Consider the following 24300-nt stretch of genomic DNA (forward strand, 5'->3'; position numbering starts at 1 on the left):
TGATAGTAATGAAGGTGTGTCTGTGCGTCTGTCAATTAGAGAGAAAGAGAGATGTGATAAGAGTCTGTGCGTGTGTTTGTGAATATTTGTATGCAACTTTCCACACCCTATAGAGGAAAGCATGTTCAACAATATTGCGAAAGAGGAAGATTTTGTACTCATGAAGTATGTGACTGGTTCTTTGTTTGCGCTTGAGTACTACATGTTCGGAATGTGCACAAACCACTCAACAATCCATCTTAAAAGTTAGGAAAGAGAGAGCAGGTGAGAGCCAGAGAGAAAGAGCGAGAGAGAGATAGTTGTAATCAATAACTGTTAAGAGATTTGACTTTGTATATATTTTTTTAAATGTTCCCTTACTTGGGCCCACCAGAAATCAAATCATGTGACCTATGAAATATGATTGAACAGGTGTTTAGCAATAAATTAACGATTCTGAAATACACGTAAACTCCACATTATAATGTGCTTTAGACTGATTTTCTTGGCAGATGTCAACAGGTGATTTCCATGACAAGGTTTAATAAAAAAGAAGCCTATGCAGACTGGAATAAGGTGGATCAGGGATGCCAATAAAGGACATAATAAAGCATGAAAATATTAATATTGAGGCTATTTTAAAATAATCCTGTTTATTTCAGTTAAGGTTGCCATAGTCCAGGTGTTAGTTGTTATTGTTATTGTTTTATTATTTTTTTATTAGTCCAGGTGTTAGATAGAATTGTTATTGTTTATTATTTTTTATTAGTAATAAATTAATTGTGTTTGTCACATGTGTATGTGTTAAATGTTTTATATTTAAATTCTGTATGTTTAATTAAAAGTATTTTCTCTCTCTCTCTCTCTCTCTCTCTCTCTCTCTCACTCTCTCTCTCTCTCTGATTAGTTGGTTTTTATTAGTTTCAACTAAATATAAAAATATCATATGCAGACCTCTTTCTCTCTGTATACAAAGTAATATTTATTTATATTTGGAAATATGATCTGTCATTACCGAGACAAATTCCTAACATTCATTTTAGCACTAATCAGCACTAACTCCCTTTATTGTTAAAAGGAAACATCACCGTCAATCTGATGCTGTATAGCGCGATGCAGAGATTCCACACTAAATTCCACACGTCACCACACCATACAAACGTCAACACACGTTACATATATGACTGGCCAAATGTAGCACCTGTTAGTCAGTTAACGTCTGAGCTGAACACGACGCACATCGTATTGCAAGGAATATTATATATTTTGCTGTACATGGTTATGACTCTGAAGAGGATGAAAAGGTAAGTTCCTGAATTAATAATGAATTTAGAAATATCTAAGAGAAATAGCAAATTGTTGAGTTTTATAATAAATAATTAACCATTTCTTTTGCTACACTGATAGGCAACTTTATTCAACAATTTATTATTTGCATTCATACATCGAATGAACAAGCAATAATTAATGTCACGTTTTAAATTACATTACACTGCTGTATTTATTAGAAAAAGTGTTTCTTAAATAAGAGGCTACAGTTTAAAGGCAGTGAAACTGCCTTTAAACTGGTTGTTTTACAAGCAAGAAGTTAATTAAATTAGATAGGCTCTGGAGTGGTTGTTGTTGAAATAATCGTTGTGCTTTCTGTAGTCTTTGTTGTTGTTGTGGGTTGTGTTGTACTTGATGCTGACAATCAATAGGCAATAGGCTAATAAACAATCGGCATCAAATCTATTTTCAAAGCAAGCAAACATAATTATTAAAAAATATAAACTTTAGAAGCAACTTATAAAACCTTATAAAAAGACAATCAAACATATGTAGAGATCTGTATGTTTTTTCATATTTATCTATTTACTATTTAAGTCTTGTTATAAGTCTATTTGTCTCAACGGATCATTCTCATTGTTCAAGACCAAATGACACAAAATAAACTGTATGAGCTGTATAAACAAACTTTATAGCATTATTATTGTTATTATCCAATAGGCTTAAGTGTTTTTTTATGTTTTTAAACAATACTCTGCAGTCTGTGCTAGTGATTGGACTGGATTTACAAGACATTACAGGCAAATTTCATAGCCAGTTAATCGCAGTTATATAAATATATATTTTAAAAGGAGTGTTCCACCCTGCCGTAGTTTTCATAGTTGCATTGAGTGCGAAAATTCTTCTACTGTCATTTGAATTAAGTATTTTCTATGATAGAATTGTTACTAATGATATGGCCCATAGTCTTGCTGATAATCAGAAAATTGTTAGTCTATCATTTTGTTTTTATACAGGTTTTAAATTGCTAATCTTTGTCTCCATCAGGAATATTTTGCAAGATTTTGTTGGTCGGAAAAATGAAAATAACGGAATGTATTTTCTTTTACTAGTTTTTGTCTTTCAAAGCATGATGGCAGAAGGAGAATTTTACTCTCATTATGTAAGTATACACAATTAAGAATATATTCATGGGGATTTTTTCAGTAATACAAAAATTGTTCAACTATAATAAACAGTTACTAAGCATGGTGTTTCCTTTGACAGTGTGCTTGTGGTGCACAGTTCTATCGCCAACTGCATCAAAGTAAGTAGATTTAAAAACTATTCTTAGTATTCTCAATCATGCCAATCAAACCTATAGTAACAATATTTTTGTTATTTCATATAGTTAATATATGACAAATTCATATTTCTGAAGAACATCCTGTCACTAAAAGCAGAATGTATGTTTAAATACTGTATGGCTTAAGTAGGGTATTTGTCCACATATCCTACTATTCAAAAGTTTAAAAAGACACTTGACTGAAATTATTTTTATGAATTTGGTCGGGTTTTTATGTTTGAAAGTAGTAATGTGGATAAACATATACATTGTTCAAATATATTTATTTTGTTACAAATATTTTATAAAAAATGTATTACTGTACAACCACTGGGTTGTACTTTGACGAAATAGCAAGGGTACATTTTTGGACATACTAGGCCAAACTAATGCTGACTACTTTATGAAAATAAAAAATAACAGTTTTGATGTATGATGTTTACTACAAAAATGCTCTGTACACAGAGATTCTCAAATTTCTGAATGGGGACAGTTAGATATATAACACATAAAAACATTAATTCTCTCTGTTGACACAACGTGTACGTGTATTCACGACTTGCTGTGCGTGTGTTCACTACTCACTGGTTTGGGTCACAAATTGGTAACTTTCACTTTTACTCTAATAGCACAACAATTATCTCAACAACTGCAGCCACTCCAGAAACAACAACTACAACTGCAGCATCAAGTACAACTCCACCCAAAACAACAGCAGTGACTACAGAAAGCACAACGATTTCCTCATCAACTCTAACCCCAACAGAAACAACAACCTCAACCACACAAACCACAACTGCGGCTTTAAGAACAACGCCACCTACAAAAACATCTCTGTCTACAGAAAGCACAACAATTTCCTCAACATCTCTAACCACTCCAGAAACAACAACCAAAACTACAGCATCAAGTACAACTCCACCTACAACAACAGCTGTAACTACAAACAGCACAACAACCACATCTGCGGCATCAAGTACAATGCCACCTACAACAACAGCTTTGACTAAAGAAAGCACAACGATTTCCTCAATAACTACAACCACTCCAGACATAACAACTTCAGCTGCACCAACCACAACAACAGCATCGAGTACAACGCAACCTACGACAACAGCTGTGACTTCAGAAAGCACAACGATTTCTCAACAACTCTAACCGCTCCAGAAACAATAACCACAGCTGGGGCATCAATTACAACTCCATCCACAACAAAAGCTGTAAATAAAGAAAGCACTACGATTTCCTCAACAACTCTAACCACTCCTGAAACAACTACCACAACTGGGGCATCAAGCACAACTCCACCCACAACAACAACTGTGACTACAGAAAGCACATCAATTTCCTCAACAACTCAAACCACTCCAGAAACAACGACCACAACTGGGGCATCAAGTACAATTCCACCAACAACTGTGACTAGAGAAAGCAAAACAATTCCCTCAACATCTCTTACCACTCTGGAAACAACTGCAGCATCAAGTGCAACACCACCCACAACAACAACAACAACTACAGAAAGCACAACAATTATTTCAACAACAACCACTCCAGAGACAACAAACACAGCTGCAGTGTCAAGTAAAATTCCACCCAAAACAACAGCAGTAACTACAGAGAGCACAATGATTTCCTCAACAACTGCAACCACTCAAGAAACAACAACCACAACTGCAGCATCAAGTACTATTCAACCCATAACAACAGCAGTAACTAGAGAAAGCACAACAATTTTTTCAACATCTCTTATCACTCCAGAAACAACAACCACAACTGCAGCATCAAGTACAACTCCACTCAAAACAACAGATGTAGTTACAGAAAGCACTAAAATGTCCGCAACAACTCCAACCACTCCAGAAAAAACAACCACAATTTTGGCATCAAGTACAACTCCACTCACAACAACAGCAGTAACTACAGAAAGCATTAAAATGTCCTCAACAACTCCAACCACTCCAGAAACAACAACCACAATTTTGGCATCAAGTACAATTCCACCCACAACAACAGCTGTGGTTACAGAAGGCACAACAATTTTCTCAACATCTCTTGCCACTCCAGAAACAACAACCACAATTTTGGCATCAAGTACAATTCCACCCACAACAACAGCTGTGGTTAAAGAAGGCACAACAATTTTCTCAACATCTCTTACCCCTCCAGAAACAAAAACTGCAGCATCAAGTACAACTGCACCCATAACAACAGCAGTAACTACAGAAAGCACAAACATTTTGTCAACATCTCTTACCACTCCAGAAACAACAACCCCAGCATCAAGTACAACTCCACTCAAAACACCAGCTGTAACTACAGAAAGCACTAAAATGTCTGCAGCAACTCCAACCACTCCAGAAACAACAAGCACAATTTTGGCATCAAGTACAATTCCACCCACAACAACAGCTGTGGTTACAGAAGGCACAACAATTTCCTCAACATCTCTTACCACTCCAGAAACAACAACTGCAGCATCAAGAATAACTCCACTCACAACAACAGCTGTAACTACAGAAAGCACTAAAATGTCCTCTACAACTCCAACCACTCGAGAAACAACCACTATTTTGGCATCAAGTACAAATCAACCCACAACAACAGCTGTGGTTACAGAAAGCACAACAATTTTTTCAACATCTCTTACCACTCCAGAAACAACAACCGCAACTGCAGCATCAAGTACAACTCCACCCACAACAACAGCTGTGGTTACAGAAGGCACAACAATTTTCTCAACATCTCTTGCCACTCCAGAAACAACAAGCACAATTTTGGCATCAAGTACAATTCCACCCACAACAACAGCTGTGGTTACAGAAGGCACAACAGTTTTCTCAACATCTCTTGCCACTCCAGAAACAACAACCACAACTGCAGCATCAAGTACAACTCCACTCAAAACAACAGATGTAGTTACAGAAAGCACTAAAATGTCCGCAACAACTCCAACCACTCCAGAAACAACAACCACAATTTTGGCATCAAGGACAACTCCACTCACAACAACAGCAGTAACTACAGAAAGCATTAAAATGTCCTCAACAACTCCAACCACTCCAGAAACAACAACCACAATTTTGGCATCAAGTACAATTCCACCCAGAACAACAGCTGTGGTTACAGAAGGCACAACAATTTTCTCAACATCTCTTGCCACTCCAGAAACAACAACTGCAACATCAAGTACAACTGCACCCATAACAACATCAGTAACTACAGAAAGCACAACAATTTTCTCAACATCTCTTACTGCTCCAGAAACAACAACCACAACTGCAGCATCAAGTACAACTTCACCCATAACAACAGCAGTAACTACAGAAAGCATTAAAATGTCCTCTACAACTCCAACCACTCCAGAAACAACAAGCACAATTTTGGCATCAAGTACAATTCCACCCACAACAACAGCTGTGGTTACAGAAGGCACAACAATTTCCTCAACATCTCTTACCACTCCAGAAACAACAACTGCAACTGCAACGTCAAGTACAACTGCACCCATAACAACATCAGTAACTACAGAAAGCACAAACATTTTCTCAACATCTCTTACCACTCCAGAAACAACAACCGCAACTGCAGCATCAAGTACAACTCCACCCACAACAACACCTATGGTTACAGAAGGCACAACAATTTTCTCAACATCTCTTACTGCTCCAGAAACAACAACCGCAACTGCAGCATCAAGTACAACTCCACCCACTACAACACCTATGGTTACGGAAGGCACAACAATTTTTTCAACATCTCTTACCACTCCAGAAACAACAACCGCAACTGCAGCATCAAGTACAACTCCACCCACAACAACACCTATGGTTACGGAAGGCACAACAATTTTCTCAACATCTCTTACTGCTCCAGAAACAACAACCACAACTGCAGCATCAAGTACAATTCCACCCAGAACAACAGCTGTGGTTACAGAAGGCACAACAATTTTCTCAACATCTCTTGCCACTCCAGAAACAACAATCACAATCTTGGCATCAAGTACAATTCCACCCACAACACTAGCTGTGGTTACAGAAGGCACAACAATTTTCTCAACATCTCTTACCCCTCCAGAAACAACAACTGCAACATCAAGTACAACTGCACCCATAACAACATCAGTAACTACAGAAAGCACAAACATTTTGTCAACATCTCTTACCACTCCAGAAACAACAACCCCAGCATCAAGTACAACTCCACTCAAAACAACAGCTGTAACTACAGAAAGCACTAAAATGTCTGCAGCAACTCCAACCACTCCAGAAACAACAAGCACAATTTTGGCATCAAGTACAATTCCACCCACAACAACAGCTGTGATTACAGAAGGCACAACAATTTCCTCAACATCTCTTACCACTCCAGAAACAACAACCGCAACTGCAACATCAAGTACAACTGCACCCATAACAACATCAGTAACTACAGAAAGCACAAACATTTTCTCAACATCTCTTACCACTCCAGAAACAACAACTGCAGCATCAAGAATAACTCCACTCACAACAACAGCTGTCACTACAGAAAGCACTAAAATGTCCTCTACAACTCCAACCACTCCAGAAACAACCACTATTTTGGCATCAAGTACAAATCAACCCACAACAACAGCTGTGGTTACAGAAAGCACAACAATTTTTTCAACATCTCTTACCACTCCAGAAACAACAACCGCAACTGCAGCATCAAGTACAACTCCACCCACAACAACAGCTGTGGTTACAGAAGGCACAACAATTTTCTCAACATCTCTTGCCACTCCAGAAACAACAAGCACAATTTTGGCATCAAGTACAATTCCACCCACAACAACAGCTGTGGTTACAGAAGGCACAACAATTTTCTCAACATCTCTTGCCACTCCAGAAACAACAACCACAACTGCAGCATCAAGTACAACTCCACTCAAAACAACAGATGTAGTTACAGAAAGCACTAAAATGTCCGCAACAACTCCAACCACTCCAGTAACAACAACCACAATTTTGGCATCAAGGACAACTCCACTCACAACAACAGCAGTAACTACAGAAAGCATTAAAATGTCCTCAACAACTCCAACCACTCCAGAAACAACAACCACAATTTTGGCATCAAGTACAATCCCACCCAGAACAACAGCTGTGGTTACAGAAGGCACAACAATTTTCTCAACATCTCTTGCCACTCCAGAAACAACAACTGCAACATCAAGTACAACTGCACCCATAACAACATCAGTAACTACAGAAAGCACAACAATTTTCTCAACATCTCTTACTGCTCCAGAAACAACAACCACAACTGCAGCATCAAGTACAACTTCACCCATAACAACAGCAGTAACTACAGAAAGCATTAAAATGTCCTCTACAACTCCAACCACTCCAGAAACAACAAGCACAATTTTGGCATCAAGTACAATTCCACCCACAACAACAGCTGTGGTTACAGAAGGCACAACAATTTCCTCAACATCTCTTACCACTCCAGAAACAACAACTGCAACTGCAACGTCTAGTACAACTGCACCCATAACAACATCAGTAACTACAGAAAGCACAAACATTTTCTCAACATCTCTTACCACTCCAGAAACAACAACCGCAACTGCAGCATCAAGTACAACTCCACCCACAACAACACCTATGGTTACGGAAGGCACAACAATTTTCTCAACATCTCTTACCCCTCCAGAAACAACAACTGCAGCATCAAGTACAACTGCACCCATAACAACAGCAGTAACTACAGAAAGCACAAACATTTTGTCAACATCTCTTACCACTCCAGAAACAACAACCCCAGCATCAAGTACAACTCCACTCAAAACAACAGCTGTAACTACAGAAAGCCCTAAAATGTCTGCAGCAACTCTAGCCACTGCAGAAACAACAAGCACAATTTTGGCATCAAGTACAATTCCACCCACAACAACAGCTGTGGTTACAGAAGGCACAACAATTTTCTCAACATCTCTTGCCACTCCAGAAACAACAACCACAACTGCAGCATCAAGTACAACTCCACTCAAAACAACAGATGTAGTTACAGAAAGCACTAAAATGTCCGCAACAACTCCAACCACTCCAGAAACAACAACCACAATTTTGGCATCAAGTACAACTCCACTCACAACAACAGCAGTAACTACAGAAAGCATTAAAATGTCCTCAACAACTCCAACCACTCCAGAAACAACAACCACAATTTTGGCATCAAGTACAATTCCACCCAGAACAACAGCTGTGGTTACAGAAGGCACAACAATTTTCTCAACATCTCTTGCCACTCCAGAAACAACAATCACGATTTTGGCATCAAGTACAATTCCACCCACAACACTAGCTGTGGTTACAGAAGGCACAACAATTTTCTCAACATCTCTTACCCCTCCAGAAACAACAACTGCAACATCAAGTACAACTGCACCCATAACAACATCAGTAACTACAGAAAGCACAAACATTTTGTCAACATCTCTTACCACTCCAGAAACAACAACCCCAGCATCGAGTACAACTCCACTCAAAACAACAGCTGTAACTACAGAAAGCACTAAAATGTCTGCAGCAACTCCAACCACTCCAGAAACAACAAGCACAATTTTGGCATCAAGTACAATTCCACCCACAACAACAGCTGTGGTTACAGAAGGCACAACAATTTCCTCAACATCTCTTACCACTCCAGAAACAACAACCGCAACTGCAACATCAAGTACAACTGCACCCATAACAACATCAGTAACTACAGAAATCACAAACATTTTCTCAACATCTCTTACCACTCCAGAAACAACAACTGCAGCATCAAGAATAACTCCACTCACAAAAACAGCTGTAACTACAGAAAGCACTAAAATGTCCTATACAACTCCAACCACTCCAGAAACAACCACTATTTTGGCATCAAGTACAAATCAACCCACAACAACAGCTGTGGTTACAGAAAGCACAACAATTTTTTCAACATCTCTTACCACTCCAGAAACAACAACCGCAACTGCAGCATCAAGTACAACTCCACCCACAACAACAACTATGGTTACGGAAGGCACAACAATTTTCTCAACATCTCTTACTGCTCCAGAAACAACAACCGCAACTGCAGCATCAAGTACAACTCCACCCACTACAACACCTATGGTTACGGAAGGCACAACAATTTTTTCAACATCTCTTACCACTCCAGAAACAACAACCGCAACTGCAGCATCAAGTACAACTCCACCCACAACAACACCTATGGTTACGGAAGGCACAACAATTTACTCAACATCTCTTACTGCTCCAGAAACAACAACCACAACTGCAGCATCAAGTACAACTTCACCCATAACAACAGCAGTAACTACAGAAAGCACAACAATTTTCTCAACATCTCTTACCACTCCAGAAACAACAACCGCAACTGCAACATCAAGTACAACTGCACCCATAACAACATCAGTAACTACAGAAAGCACAAACATTTTCTCAACATCTCTTACCACTCCAGAAACAACAACTGCAGCATCAAGAATAACTCCACTCACAACAACAGCTGTAACTACAGAAAGCACTAAAATGTCCTCTACAACTCCAACCACTCCAGAAACAACCACTATTTTGGCATCAAGTACAAATCAACCCACAACAACAGCTGTGGTTACAGAAAGCACAACAATTTTTTCAACATCTCTTACAACTCCAGAAACAACAACCGCAACTGCAGCATCAAGTACAACTCCACCCACAACAACACCTATGGTTACGGAAGGCACAACAATTTTCTCAACATCTCTTACTGCTCCAGAAACAACAACCGCAACTGCAGCATCAAGTACAACTCCACCCACTACAACACCTATGGTTACGGAAGGCACAACAATTTTTTCAACATCTCTTACCACTCCAGAAACAACAACCGCAACTGCAGCATCAAGTACAACTCCACCCATAACAACAGCAGTAACTACAGAAAGCACAACAATTTTCTCAACATCTCTTACCTCTCCAGAAACAGCGACCCCAACTGCAGCATCAAGTACAACTCCACCCATAACAACATCAGTAACTACAGAAAGCACAAACATTTTCTCAACATCTCCTTCCACTCCTGAAACAACAACTGCAGCATCAAGTACAACTCAACTGACAAGAACAGCTGTAACTACAGAAAGCACTAAAATGTCCTCAACAACTCCAACCACACCAGAGACAACAACCACAATTTTGGCATCAAGTACAATTCCACCCACAACATCAGCTATGGTTACAGAAGGCACAACAATTTTCTCAACATCTCTTACCACTACAGAAACAACAATCGCAACTGCAGCGTCAAGTACAACTCCACTCACAACAACAGCAGTAACTACAGAAAGCACAAACATTTTCTCAACATCTCTTATCACTCCAGAAACAACAACTGCAGCATCAAGTACAACTGCACCCACAACAACAGTAGTAACTACAGAAAGCACAACAATTTCCTCAACATCTCTTACCACTCCAGAAACAACAACCACAACTGCAGCATCAAGTAAAACTTCACCCTCAACAACAGCAGGAACTACAGCAAGCCCAACAATTTTCTCAACATCTCTTACCACTCCAGAAACAACAACCACAACTGCAGCATCAAGTACAACTCCACTCACAATAACAGCAGTAACTACAGAAAGCACTAAAATGTCCTCAACAACTCCAACCACTCCAGAAACAACAAGCACAATTTTGGCATCAAATACAATTCCACATACAACAACAGCTATGGTTACAGAAGGCACAACAATTTTCTCAACATCTCTTACCACTACAGAAACAACAATCGCAACTGCAGCATCAAGTACAACTCCACTCAGAACAACAGCAGTAACTACAGAAAGCACTAAAATGTCCTCAACAACTCCAACCAAACCAGAAACAACAAACACAATTTTGGCATCAAGTACAATTCCACCCACAACAACAACTATGGTTACGGAAGGCACAACAATTTTCTCAACATCTCTTACCACTCCAGAAACAACAACTGAAGCATCAAGTACAACTGCACCCACAACAACAGTAGTAACTACAGAAAGCACAAACATTTTCTCAACATCTCTTACCACTCCAGAAACAACAACTTCAGCCTCAAATACAACTCCACTCATAACAACAGCAGTAACTTCAGAAAGCACAACATTTTCCCCAACAACTCCAACCACTTTGGATAAAACAACTTCACCTGCAGCAACAAGTACAACTTCTCCAACAACCACAGGTGTGACTAAAGAAAGTACAACATTTACCTCAACAACTCCAATCACTTTGGAAACAACACCTTTATCCGCAATACCCACAACTACAGCATCAAGTTCATCTGCACCCACAACAACAGCTATGACCAAAGAAAGAACAACATTTCCCTCAACAACTCCAACCAATTCAGAAAAAACAACTTCACTTGCAGCAACAAGTACAACTTTACCCACAACAACAGGTGGGACTACAGAAACCACAACATTTTCCTCAATAACTCTAACTACTCCAGAAACAACAACTTCACCTGCAGCAACAAGTAAAACTTCTCCCACAACAACAGGTGTGGCTATAGCAAGCACAACATTTTCCTCAACAAATCCAACCACTTTGGAAACAACAACTTCACCTGCAGCAATAAGTACAACTTCACCAACAACCCCAGGTCTGACCACAGAAAGTACAACATTTACCTCAACAACTCCAACTACTCCCGAAATAACAACAAGAAATGCATCACCCACACATACAACATCAACAACAGCTGTGACTACAGAAAGCATGACATTTTCCTCAACAACTCCTTCCACTCAAGAAACAACTTCATATGCAATAACCACAACTGCTGCATCAAGTACAACTCCACCCACAACAGCAGCTGTGAAAACAGAAATTATAGCAATTTCCTCAAAAACTACAAGTGCACCTGTGGCACATACCACTATTTCTACAAGTCCATCCACAACAACCCTTGTAACCATAGAAAGCACAAATTGTCCATCAACCCTTGCTACAGCTTTAGTAACTATAACTGCTGGTGCAACAGGCACAACTAAAGCTTCAGGTACAGCTACAGCAATAGTTCAACAATCATCAATTGCGACAACCAGTGCTGTGTTAACTAGGTCTGCTTCAGCATTATCTGAAACACCAAGTACAACAAGTACAGTGCCATCAACAATTGCAGCTAAATCTACAACACCATATTTTTCATCAGCAGTCACTCCTTCTAAACCTCCAATATCTACAACTGGATCTAAACATACTATGACATCAGGTCCAACGACATCTATAACACTACGTACAACACTTACAACACTATCTGTATCAACAATCCCAGTTGAAATGATTGCAACTACAATTGTAACACCTAAAGCTTTAGCCACAACTGCAGCTCAAGAAACAACTTCAAACCAAGCAAAAATACCTTTTACAACCACAATATTAGCCAAGACCTCAGTTGTACCTCAAACAACACATGCAATTCTAACAGACAAAACCACAGCCTCCACTGGGACATCACCATTTCCAACCTCTAACCTCTCTCTAGCAACCCAATCCTCAACAACTACAGCAAATGAATTTCCCTCAACCTCAACAAAAGTTCCAGGCTCAAACACTCCATTACAAACGCAAACTGAAAATCCAACAAGCAGTGCTACACCTTTGAACACTATGACAAATGCAGGTGTCTCATCATTTCAAACATCTTCGACTTTGCAACCAGAAGCTTCTACCATACTTAAAACAAATTCACCATCAACAAATGTGACTTCTGCAGCTGTAGTAAAAACCAAACTGATATTTATAAGCTCATCTATGGTCCCCATTGAAAGTTTGGTCATCAGTGCTGTCAACACTCTCAACATATCCAGACAGTCACAACTTGATGAATCAGTAAAGCTGGTGAATGTCCTCTATGAGAGTAAGTTTAATCATTCTACTTTGAAGAATTTTAAATGTCAAAGTATTAAACATGCTAAGGAATAAAGCAACATAAAACATTTTTATGCAAACAGAAATCTCGGAAACCACCTATGCAGTCACCTTTACATTTACTATGAGTAACATCAGCATGCCAGAGAACCCTGAGCTCAGAAATGACACTTTTAAGCAAGTTCAGGATGTTGTCAACAAAGCTGTAAGCATTTGTAATTAATCCAAACAAAAAGTTATGTCCAATGAAATTGTTCTTGGCATTGATGAATGATTCTCACTAACAGCTGAACACTCTTCTGAATGAGCCTACCAGTCCTGTTCTTCAACCCAAGACCTCAGACTTCACGTAAGATGATATTAGTTTTCTGCCTATTACGTTTTTTCATAATGTTCTCTTGCATGCAAGAAAACATTCTAAGAAAGTGAAACAACTCAACTGTTTCACACGTTAATTAAAACTTTTAGAAAACTTTTGTATGTTTATCTTACAGGAGCACATCAGACCAAATTAGTGGCATGATAAATTACACCATCCAAGATGGAGATCCAATACAACCGGTCAGCTTCCTAAATCTACTTCGGTTACCTATTGGTATGTCATTTTTGATCACCTGATCCATGAATATCTTGAAAAGAAAGTTGCGTCATCTAAATGATTTCAATGGTATTTTTTCCATCTAACTTTAACTGTAGGATCAACAACAACAGTGTCTCCTGTGAAAACAAGCATGTTCCCTGTGACATCTCTAAATCAAGTGTAAGGCATTGAATATTATTAATGAGAAGTCAAGACCATTCATATATAGTCAATATTCTACTCCCAAGCCCTGATCTGTATTTAATGCAAGTAATACCTTTGGCAGATTTGGTTCAGCAGTGGTGACAACCAGACTGGTGTTCAACTCATCTCCAGTCCCCAGTGAAGATCTGGTGCTCAGTGCCATCACCACTCTCAGGAACTCAAGAGAATCTCAACTCAACGAAACAGTGAAAGTGGTGAATTTCACCTACGAAAGTGAGTGCCAGCATTTTCAATTAAAAAGCAATTTCTACATCATGATACAAAGGTGTGGACCGGTGCTGAATGTCAGGCTGTGGCACAAATTAAAATAAATATATCTTTCAAACAGAAATCTCGGACACCTCCTATGCGCTCGTCATAACATTTACTCTGAGTAACATCAGCATTCCAGTCATCCCAGAACTAAGGAACAACACGTTCAGTCAAGTACAAAATATTGCTAATAATGCGGTAAGCATTCTCGATTCATCCAATCAAAGAATTATATCCAATGAAAATCTTCCCTGGCATTGATGAATGATTTTATTCTCACTAACAGCTGAACACTCTTCTGAATGAGCCTACCAGTTTGGTTCTTCAACCCAAGACCTCAGACTTCACGTAAGATGACCTTCGACTTCCGTCCATGAATTATATTCAGTCTTTGATTTCCTGCACGTAAAATACATTTTCCATTGAAATTTAAAAAGCCCATAGGGCAGTTTCCCGAACAGGGATTAGTTAAAACCAGGACTAAGCCTTAGTTAAAATAGGATATTTAAGTAATTTTATAAAAGCATACCTTGCAAGAAAACATTACTGGTGTCCATCTTGAGACAACAATCACGGTGATTTATTTTATAGTGTTCGATTAAAACACCTCTAACATTTAAATTAATCTGGGACTAGTCTCAAGCCCTGCCCAGGAAACCACCCCAAAAAGTTTGAATAAAAACTGTTTCACATATGTACAGTGATGCATTTACAAATATCTTGTCTGTTGTTTCTACAGGAGCACATCAGACCAAATTCATGGCAATATGGATTACACCTTCCAAGATGCAGATGCCATACGACCAGTCAGCTTCCTAAATCTGCTTCAGTTACCTATTGGTATGTCTAGAGAATTCCAAAATCTTGAATATCCTGAAAGAGACTACATTTATGTATCATCCGAATCTTGTCACATGAAAGCTTGCTTAAGAAACACAAACACTTAAATTGAAAGCATGATTCTCCTCCGTTAATTACCCGTAATCCGATATCATTTTATAATGTTCCAGGCTTAACAACTATCAACACTCTGCCGGCAAGCACAACTCTACCACCTATTGTGTAAGACCAATTATTCAAGTTCAGTCAGATCAAAGACAGTTGCTTTCATTTTTTGTGTTTAAAATTTCAGTTTTTTACCATTTTTACAGCCTTGGAACTGCAATCATTTACATTGAACTGGTGTTTTTCACACTGGGCCCTGCTCCAAATGAGAACAGTGTTCTACAGATAGCAAACAGTCTTCTAGATGCAAAACTGAGAACCAGACGAGCTGTCCAAACACTGAAAGATCCTGTCAGCTTTATGAACATCACCTATAAGAGTAAGTTTTCATTCCCTTTAAGACTTAACTGTTTTATACAATTTTAGCCTGCTTGTTGTACTATAACTTTTGAACGCAAATGAATTAAACCATGCATACAGATCAGTGTAAAGATCCATGTATACCTTTAGTGATTTTTAAGAGAAAATTCAAAAGAATTTTAATGAAACGATAACTTAAATGACATTTTGTTTGACTTTGTTGAACAATCATGTGAAACAACACATCACTAAATATTGTTATGTTTATGTTTCAAGGAATTACTGAGAATCAATATTCCTTAACCTTTGGATTTGAAATCGGCAATGTATCTATGTCTGAAAAATTTGAATTCAGGAACAACACCCACGAAATTGTACAAGACAAAATAAATGAATTGGTAAGTATGACAGACTGATCATTTACTGTTTGCCCTGAAATCTTTCATAATCGGAATAGCCTATACATATTAATATACCTGTACTTACATTTCAGCTGAGCAAGATCCTAAATGACCCCAAAGCAGCTACATTCAAGTTCCCAGCCAGTTTTCAGTAAGTCCTGACTACTGTTTACATTTTATCAAGCAAGTATCTTAGGATCTTTGCTTTTTTAGTGCGAAAGTTTAAGAACATGTAGCTTGTGACGATAAGGGCGTAAAGTCCTGTTTAGATATTTATCTTATCTTATATATTTCAATCTTCAAACAGGGGTACTTCAACCGAGATTCGAGCTAATGTGCAGTACGTTTTCAGAGAAGGTGACATCGGTGCACCCAGCCAGTTCCTTGAAGAACTTCTCAAAATCAATGGAGTCATTACCACTCCTGCACCTGCAACCACCTTTTACCCCACTTTAGTGAACAACAGCACTAGTGCAGCGTGGGTCGTGGCTATAATTGTACCCTGTGCTATAGCCATTTTGCTTATACCTTGCTGGATTCTCCTATGTGTAAGTATTAGATGGCTGACGATAAAATGTGCATTAGTTATTGCATGAATTGAGTATAGCAGGGGATGTGTTCTGCTTGTAATTAAATCAACAATTTAAGATTTATGATTGTTTGCAGAGCAAATGTTTCGTAAATTCCAGACATTGACTCTCACACTATTTCTCTCTTTAGTGTTTGCTATGCGGCTGCTGTGGTCGAATAAGGCGACGCTGGCACAGGAGACAGTCATATAATGTGCAGTCTACAACACGACACAGCCTCTTCTAAAAAATCTGAAACATTGAGACAAATCAGGAAAATCAAGAATGGAAATTGCACTCAACAATAAAAAATCATTATATAAAAATTGGAAATAAATTGAAAACTGGAAATTAGCTATTTTAATGTTTTTCAATATATTAAAATGAACAAACTGAGCTTGCTTTACGATTTATTTATTTGAATGTGCCTGTATTGCTGGACATACAGGATCGCCATAAAAGAGACATACTGTGACACCATCTCAGACCGTCTTTGTAGTATAGAATGGACAAATATTTATTTGTATTTATTTATACTCTTCCAATTTAACAACGTATAAATGTATATTCTCTTAAAAAATATTAATTTCAAATTAATATTTAATTTAAAAGGGCCACTTTTTTGTTTAAAGTTGTATTTACCTTGTGAAGAAAATGTGTTCAAATATTCTTCATTTGCAATTTAAAAACATGTTTAAACTATATATAACTTCAATAAAAATACTAGATGTAACAATATAAAAGATTGTGTTTGCATAATTTTGTTTACTGTTGTTATGTTATATTGTTATGTTATATATCATAAAATGGCACTTCAGAACCGCCGGAAATTATGAGTCATCTATAAGTCATATTAGTCCTCAACATCACGCACCATATGACAGTTTTTAAATAATAAAGTTTTCTTTATATTTTTGGAGCTCTGGTGTGCCGACTTTTGTTACTTAGGCTTCTCCCACATGTTTCTGATAAGCAATAGGTATTAAAATTCTCACCTCTTACACATTTGCCCAGGGGAAACAAGACGTTAGGGTCACCAAATAAACACTGAATACAATTTTTTATAAATGTAAATAAGCACTTGTTTTTTAAGACTTAAGTCACGGAATATACCGCCACTTTCAGATGAATATGGTCCTGTCCTCAGCACATTTTGAGATACCCCTCGGCGCAGCCTGTAGTGCGGTGACGTCATGCACGTTGGCGTCATGCATGCTTTTGCGCGCATGTGCCTTAAAGTGATGTAGTCAAGCATTCGTTACTGCGCATGTGTGTCCTGTTCACCTTTCGAGGTGATGTTTTCACGAATTGTTATGCCATGAATGTGTAAACTCAGACCTCGGATATTATGTCCCAGAATAAATGCCTTCCTGTCAATCACGCGGCGTCGGGGCATATTAAAGATAGCCAAAACGATTAGATTTTAATATATTAAAAAAGTTTACAAAAAGAGTTTGTTCATGTCATTTCGTGCTGCAAAACGTTTACTTCTGGATTTGAGGTCTGGAATTCCCTAATTCCTATTTGCCTTGAACAATTCGTTAATAGGTGCGTCTTAGGCAAGGAAATGCAATGCAAGTTTATTTATATAGCACATTTTATACACAAGGGCAATTCAAAGTGCTTTACATAAAATGATTGACAAAGAGAAATAAAACGATCTATAAAATGTTAATTATTTAAGATCACAAATTAGATTAAGAAAGAATTAAACAGCAATAAAATTGATTAAAAATGTGAGAAAAAGAGAAGAATAATAGAAAAATAAATTAGAAATAGAAGTACAGTTTATGTAAAGCAGCAGTACTCAGGTTGTAAATGCTCAGCTAAACAATACTAATTATAAAAACGTTTAAAAAAATGTAAAAGCTCTGATATTTTCAAGCCTTACTTTGTTTAAGAGATCTTTTTTAAACATTAAAAAACCATGCCATTTAAATGTGAACACGTATTATTAAATGTTATAACGTTTTTTAATTAAATCCTCTGTGACCATGACAGAGACAGCGGCCTTCAAGACACCGTCGAGCCAGTCCTGTCGCTCCGGTCCCGTCCGGCCTTCCAGACCAAGTAAGGTAGTTTAAATGTTTTGGTATACACAACAATTTAAAATATTAGACGTGATGTATTTTGCAGCATTTATTCCGAATTCATCAGGCAAAGAAAATTCTTCAAAAAGAATACAAAGTATGGCCTTCTCAGCTGCAGTAGTTCAACTCTTGCGTCATAACAAAAGGGTGTTCAACCGCACCACCGTTTTTGTATAAAAACTTTTTCAAAGTTTTGTCAGGGCTGAACGCAGCCCTGGAAAAGGTTTGCAATGGTGAGCAACAGGATTTGAACTACATTTTCTCTTATTTTGTGGGTGTGTCAAGAATGTCAGCCCAATCAGCAGCAACATGTCTATAACCCATGTGGTATTAAAGAGACAACTCGCACAATGGATCCAAGTAAAGTCGTTTAAATGTGTCCTCTGCAGCTCGGTATACGCAACAATTGAAGATATTAGAAGAGATTTATTTTGCAGTATTCAACATGTATTTATACCAATTTAATCAGGCTCCAAAAATTATTCAAAAAGAACACAAAGAATGGCCCTCCAGGTGCCATAGTTCAACTCTTGCGTTTTTCACAACAGGGTGTTCAACCGCACCACCGTTTTACGTTTAAAAAAACGTTTTGTCGGGGCTGAACCCAGAACCCCACTACAGGAGCATTGTCACGTATTTCTTTATTCTAAAAACGTAAATGTCTACACAGTGATAATGTTATAACTGGTCTTCTGTGACTACAGGTGAACCTGAAATCTAAAGTCTACATAACAAGTCCCACCTGCTTGTGTGACCACAGCCTAATTGTGCTTGGTATATAATTAAAGCAATTTAACATTTTGCTTATGTGTAGCACTATATATGGGGTTAAAGTTAAAAGGCAAGTGCAAGCTCTAATTGTAATATTTACTGTCTAAATAAATACAAATGACGATGGGCTTTTATTTTGAAAACTATTAGAGAATGTCGTCGACGCGTTCTTTACGCGACGACATAGCCTTTGTAAATACACTCATGTCAAAGGATTGATTCTACGAATTGTCTTTCTTGTATTATTGTAGAACCGTATCACCTTTATAGCATTGCGTGTAGACATCAGTGCAATGGCCAATGTTTTAACGTTTCAAACACAAATAGCGTCCGTTATGGAAGTGCTCGCAAACGCCGCTGTTGCAGAAATCTGCCGACTTGTTGAGGACAGCTACAACGAGTTACAGCTTGAAATATCACAAAGACGCAAGGAAAATAATCTCCTTAAAAAGAAATTAAAAATGATAGAAATTCGAGAGTCATTTTATCGCAGAGCACATAAACTAAGGAACGTGTCGACTGACTATACCAAAACAAGCGACAAAACATCAGGTAAATGCGCAGTAGTCAATAGGATAAGCAATACACCCGTTTTAAACTAACTGCTGTGCAAAGTTATGTTACAGTATATATGAAACGTGGGTAACAGTTATTGATAAAGAACGAAATGTATGACTTTTCGCAGAGAGGACAGTCAGAGTCACAGTGGGCTCGCTGAATAATGAGAGGTCAAACCCTTCCGTGGGGGTCTCGCTTCAACCCGAAATACTTCACCTTCATCAGGTCTGAATGAATTCCATACGTAGTAATTTACTAGAATAAAGTCTGATTATAACTGTTAGTCAACATCTTATTGGTAATTAATTACACTTCGTGCAGTTGATTGCTTAAAGGGATGTCAATATTCACTCACTATTTTTGCTCTTATTTCGTTCAAACCCTTCATACATTTTATGAAATAACTCCACACCACTCATGCTGTATATATTTAAGAATTTCAAATTGGTTTATTGTAGATAAAATAAAATATAAGCCTTTAATTCATGAAGCTGGTTACCTTCAATTCATCAGTCTTGCTGACTCCTCTCAGTCGTATGTAGTTAAGCCAACAAACACACAGCTGTTTACTTTTACTGTGAGTGAATATACACACATGCAAACAAACCATCACCGATACAAAACCATTTATATGTCTTCAGGACTCTTGAAATATACAGCATGGGTCAGAACACTGCAACTTTTTTTGTATTTCTTTACATACACCCATAGTGCCTCGAATCGTTCTTGTTACTTAATAGTTGCACTCCATATGCTTTCATTTTCAACTGCAGGATTGATAATGGAAATATTTAGAATGTAAACACAAACGTGTTACGTGCTTTCTTGGTAACACAAAGGATGGAGCTATAACCTCTCTACACGAATTCTATAAGCACGGTTCCGAGCCATGAATAGTTTGTAATCGCACCGTGTCGAACCAGGCTCACATGGAAACATAACTGTAACAATTCTAGACTGAGCATAGAGCGGTTCAGCATGATGGTGGAAAAGTGCTCTTATATAATAACAGTATTGTATCTTTTATTAGTCTGAAGGGGATGAGGAGCCAGATGTTCTCATCATCAAAGAGGAAAGACCTGACAACATAAATGGTGAAGATTTAGAAAGGGAGGCAACCACTACTGAAAACCGTGAGTAATTCATTTGTAATTATTTTGAATTGTGTCACCCATTTAAGGGTAATTTTATAACCAAGTTGTCAGGTAGGTAATTATTTGATGCCTTTCACAATTATTAGCAACAAAATCAGATGAGAAAAGATTTATAAATGAAGGCAGTAATGTAGTTTTATAAAAGTGAAAGGGTATAAACATGCTGTATCATAAAATAAAACTAGCAGAATTGTAACTAAAGCTAACTATAAACTATACATTGTTTACTTAATATTTTCTGGTTCATCCATTTTGTAGAAAAAGGGGACCCCCAGTATGGAAATGCAGGGATTTTTGTATCAGTCAATAGAGATAACTTCATAGACCAGAACACTAATAGTGTCCAACACTGCCATCAACAGGTCAGTATGAGATATGGCAACATGTGAACACACCTGCAAATGAACTGTGTACTGTACAGCTGGTGTACTGGCTGACAAATTATATTTCTCAAGCGGTGTCAATAGAATATGCTTGCTTATTTTGTGGTAGGAAGACTTGAATTTACTTTAAAAAGCTGCATACGCTTTGAACAATTAAAGAGTTAAGTGGTTGCTATGTATTTCTATGGAATAGAAATCATATCTTAAATCAAACCAGTCTTTATATGTTACTCAGTTTTACCACATAAATAACAGATACAAAGAACAATTGTGGATTTACTAACATTCAAAAGCCATCTATTGATTAATAAAGGTAAATAAATTAACTGGGCCATTTTGCTTCAGTTTTGCAACAGATCTTATAAAATCAATCTTAATCTTTTAAAAAATATCGCTTGTTCTCCTGTCAGACTAATGGAATTCAACCTGATCTCCTGAAAAATGAAAACCCTGAGGAGATGATTGCTAGAGGATCGCATATGCATGGCGGTAAATAAAATGTTGTTTTATGTTTTTAAAGGCTTAATTCAAAAATGGTCTTTTCGATATTTCTATTTATGCATGTTATATTTCATAATAGGTGAACTCAGAATGGAGAGAGGTCCTGAGGTAGAGGCAAAGTCTAACCTGCATTCGGTCACCTCCTACGGCTCATGGGATTCCAGTACAATTGACGTTGCCACAAACAATCACTCATACACTGAGTCTGACTGTAATGCGGGACCTTCTGTAAATCAGTTTCTGATGTACAGAGGGAGCGCAGATCCGACATGCTCCTATGCAACTCAGATAGACTCTAATGATTTGCCTGTCCATGAAGTGGAGCATCAAATAATGCCCAACAATGGAGCTTCTGGACTTGAGAAAGTAGTCATTTCTCCGTCCCCATTTTCCCTTTCTTTTAAACTGCCGAACAGCACTCGGATGGAAAGGAAAGACAAGTTTTTGTGTAAACATTGCGGGAAAGCTTTCTCTCAACCCAGTACTCTGCTTCGGCACCAGAAGCTCCATACAAGGGAGAGGCTTCACAGCTGTACACTCTGTGGTAAACGATTTAGTCAGGCATCCAGTCTCAAAAGGCACCACAGCATTCATAGGGGAGAGAAACCATTCAGATGCCTGCACTGTGGCAAGCATTTCTCTGACCAAAGTAACCTCAAAAAGCATGTGAATGTTCATACAGGCGAGAAGCCCTATGGTTGTAACCAGTGCGGGAAAATGTTCAACCAATCATCTAATCTTAAAACGCACATGAAGATCCATACACGTGAAAAGCCTTTCAAGTGCGAATGGTGTGGAAGAATGTTTGCATATAAGTACATCCTGGTAAAGCACCAACAGAGAAACTGTTTGTCTCAGTTAAGTCCTGATTGACAAATGTAGACTTAAAGGTGGAAAAGACTCAAGTTTCTCTCTCAAGATATTTAAGGCATGTTCAAACCAAGAATATGTATATATTTTCTAATTAAGTTTAAGAGAATAGTCCACACCATTGCTATAATAATGATACAGTGGAACAATGTTTAATGTTGAAATCACTTTCAGGCTGTTTTTTTATTCCAACTGATAAACTGTGAAACACCATGACAGCCAAAAAAATCTGTTCAAATTTATTTCTGTTGCAGATGTTTAACGTTTGCTAATGAAATGTAATGTTCATACTGGTTCACATTGGTTTAATGGTTCATATTGCTGGGACATTTTGTCAATCTACATAACAATTAAGGTGTATTAAAGGGAACATAAGATGAAAAATGTTCTCTTTATTTTTTTATTGCATACTCTTCATTTTATAGTGAATCATAGAGATTGTCATTATTAATGTCGGGTCATTCCACACCTGTATGACTTTCTACTGCAGAACATAAAAGAAGACATTTTGAAGAATGTTGGTAAGAAAGTATTGGTCCCGTTTGACTTGTATGGACATAGAACCACTGTTAAACGACATTTATTCATTAAATAATTACAGAATTTGTACACTTTTATATTAATATCAGTCATCGCTTACCCTGATCGTAACTGACATTGACCACTGACAAAACCATTACAGGTCAACAGGGTGGAAAATGAAACAAATTACGTACTTGCTGGCATGGAGTGGAACGATTAAGCAACAAGAAAGATTTGGCGCGATGGAAAAGCAACATGCACACTTAGACTGCTTTACCACCATCATGTCGAATCGTTCTCGTTACTTAATAGTTGCACTCCATTAAGATCTGGTTCAACCAGTACATAAATGGTTTCATTTTCCACTGCAGTGCTGATAATGGAAATATTTATAATTTAAACACAAATGTGTTACTGAGCTATATCCTCTCTGCTCAAATTTATTTGTGTTGCAGATATTTAACATCTCGATAGTTTGCAAATGAAATGTAATGGTCAAACTGGTTTAATAGTTCGTATTGCTGGGACATTGAGGCAATCCTCATAACAATTAAGGTGTATTAAAGGCAACATAAGATGAAAATTGTTTCTCTTCATTTTTTTAATTTAGACT

At 37.7% G+C, this 24300-nt stretch overlaps 2 protein-coding genes across 2 annotated transcripts; both read left to right on the plus strand.

The window, feature by feature from the left end:
- The first annotated feature begins 1179 nt into the window (after window positions 1–1179).
- On the plus strand, window positions 1180–17234 carry LOC130411578 (mucin-2-like). Its single transcript, XM_056736314.1, has 18 exons — window positions 1180–1283; window positions 2361–2410; window positions 2515–2554; window positions 3202–13495; window positions 13590–13711; window positions 13794–13855; window positions 14001–14101; window positions 14203–14266; window positions 14373–14524; window positions 14640–14761; window positions 14850–14911; window positions 15303–15403; window positions 15574–15625; window positions 15715–15887; window positions 16145–16266; window positions 16362–16420; window positions 16577–16817; window positions 16990–17234. The coding sequence occupies exons 4-18, from the start codon at window positions 4201–4203 to the stop codon at window positions 17083–17085; spliced, it is 10824 nt and encodes a 3607-aa protein (XP_056592292.1). The 5' UTR covers window positions 1180–1283; window positions 2361–2410; window positions 2515–2554; window positions 3202–4200; the 3' UTR covers window positions 17086–17234.
- A 2637-nt stretch (window positions 17235–19871) lies between these two features.
- Window positions 19872–24250, plus strand: si:dkey-56e3.3 (zinc finger protein 773). Its single transcript, XM_056731139.1, has 6 exons — window positions 19872–20251; window positions 20385–20482; window positions 21288–21390; window positions 21670–21773; window positions 22205–22283; window positions 22375–24250. The coding sequence occupies exons 1-6, from the start codon at window positions 19993–19995 to the stop codon at window positions 23166–23168; spliced, it is 1437 nt and encodes a 478-aa protein (XP_056587117.1). The 5' UTR covers window positions 19872–19992; the 3' UTR covers window positions 23169–24250.
- Window positions 24251–24300: the final 50 nt, after the last annotated feature.

This window comes from Triplophysa dalaica, chromosome 2 (assembly GCF_015846415.1).
Source record: "Triplophysa dalaica isolate WHDGS20190420 chromosome 2, ASM1584641v1, whole genome shotgun sequence".
NCBI lineage: Eukaryota > Metazoa > Chordata > Actinopteri > Cypriniformes > Nemacheilidae > Triplophysa > Triplophysa dalaica.

Bases quoted from the DNA above. Each gene is read 5' to 3' on its own strand.
- si:dkey-56e3.3 (XM_056731139.1), top strand. From the start codon at position 19,993: ATGGCCAATGTTTTAACGTTTCAAACACAAATAGCGTCCGTTATGGAA. The intron at 20,252-20,384 runs GTAAATGCGCAG...GACTTTTCGCAG, and splicing joins AACAAGCGACAAAACATCAG to AGAGGACAGTCAGAGTCACA. The intron at 21,391-21,669 runs GTGAGTAATTCA...TCCATTTTGTAG, and splicing joins GGCAACCACTACTGAAAACC to AAAAAGGGGACCCCCAGTAT.
- LOC130411578 (XM_056736314.1), top strand. From the start codon at position 4,201: ATGATTTCCTCAACAACTGCAACCACTCAAGAAACAACAACCACAACT. The intron at 13,712-13,793 runs GTAAGCATTTGT...TCTCACTAACAG, and splicing joins AGGATGTTGTCAACAAAGCT to CTGAACACTCTTCTGAATGA. The intron at 14,102-14,202 runs GTATGTCATTTT...CTTTAACTGTAG, and splicing joins TCTACTTCGGTTACCTATTG to GATCAACAACAACAGTGTCT.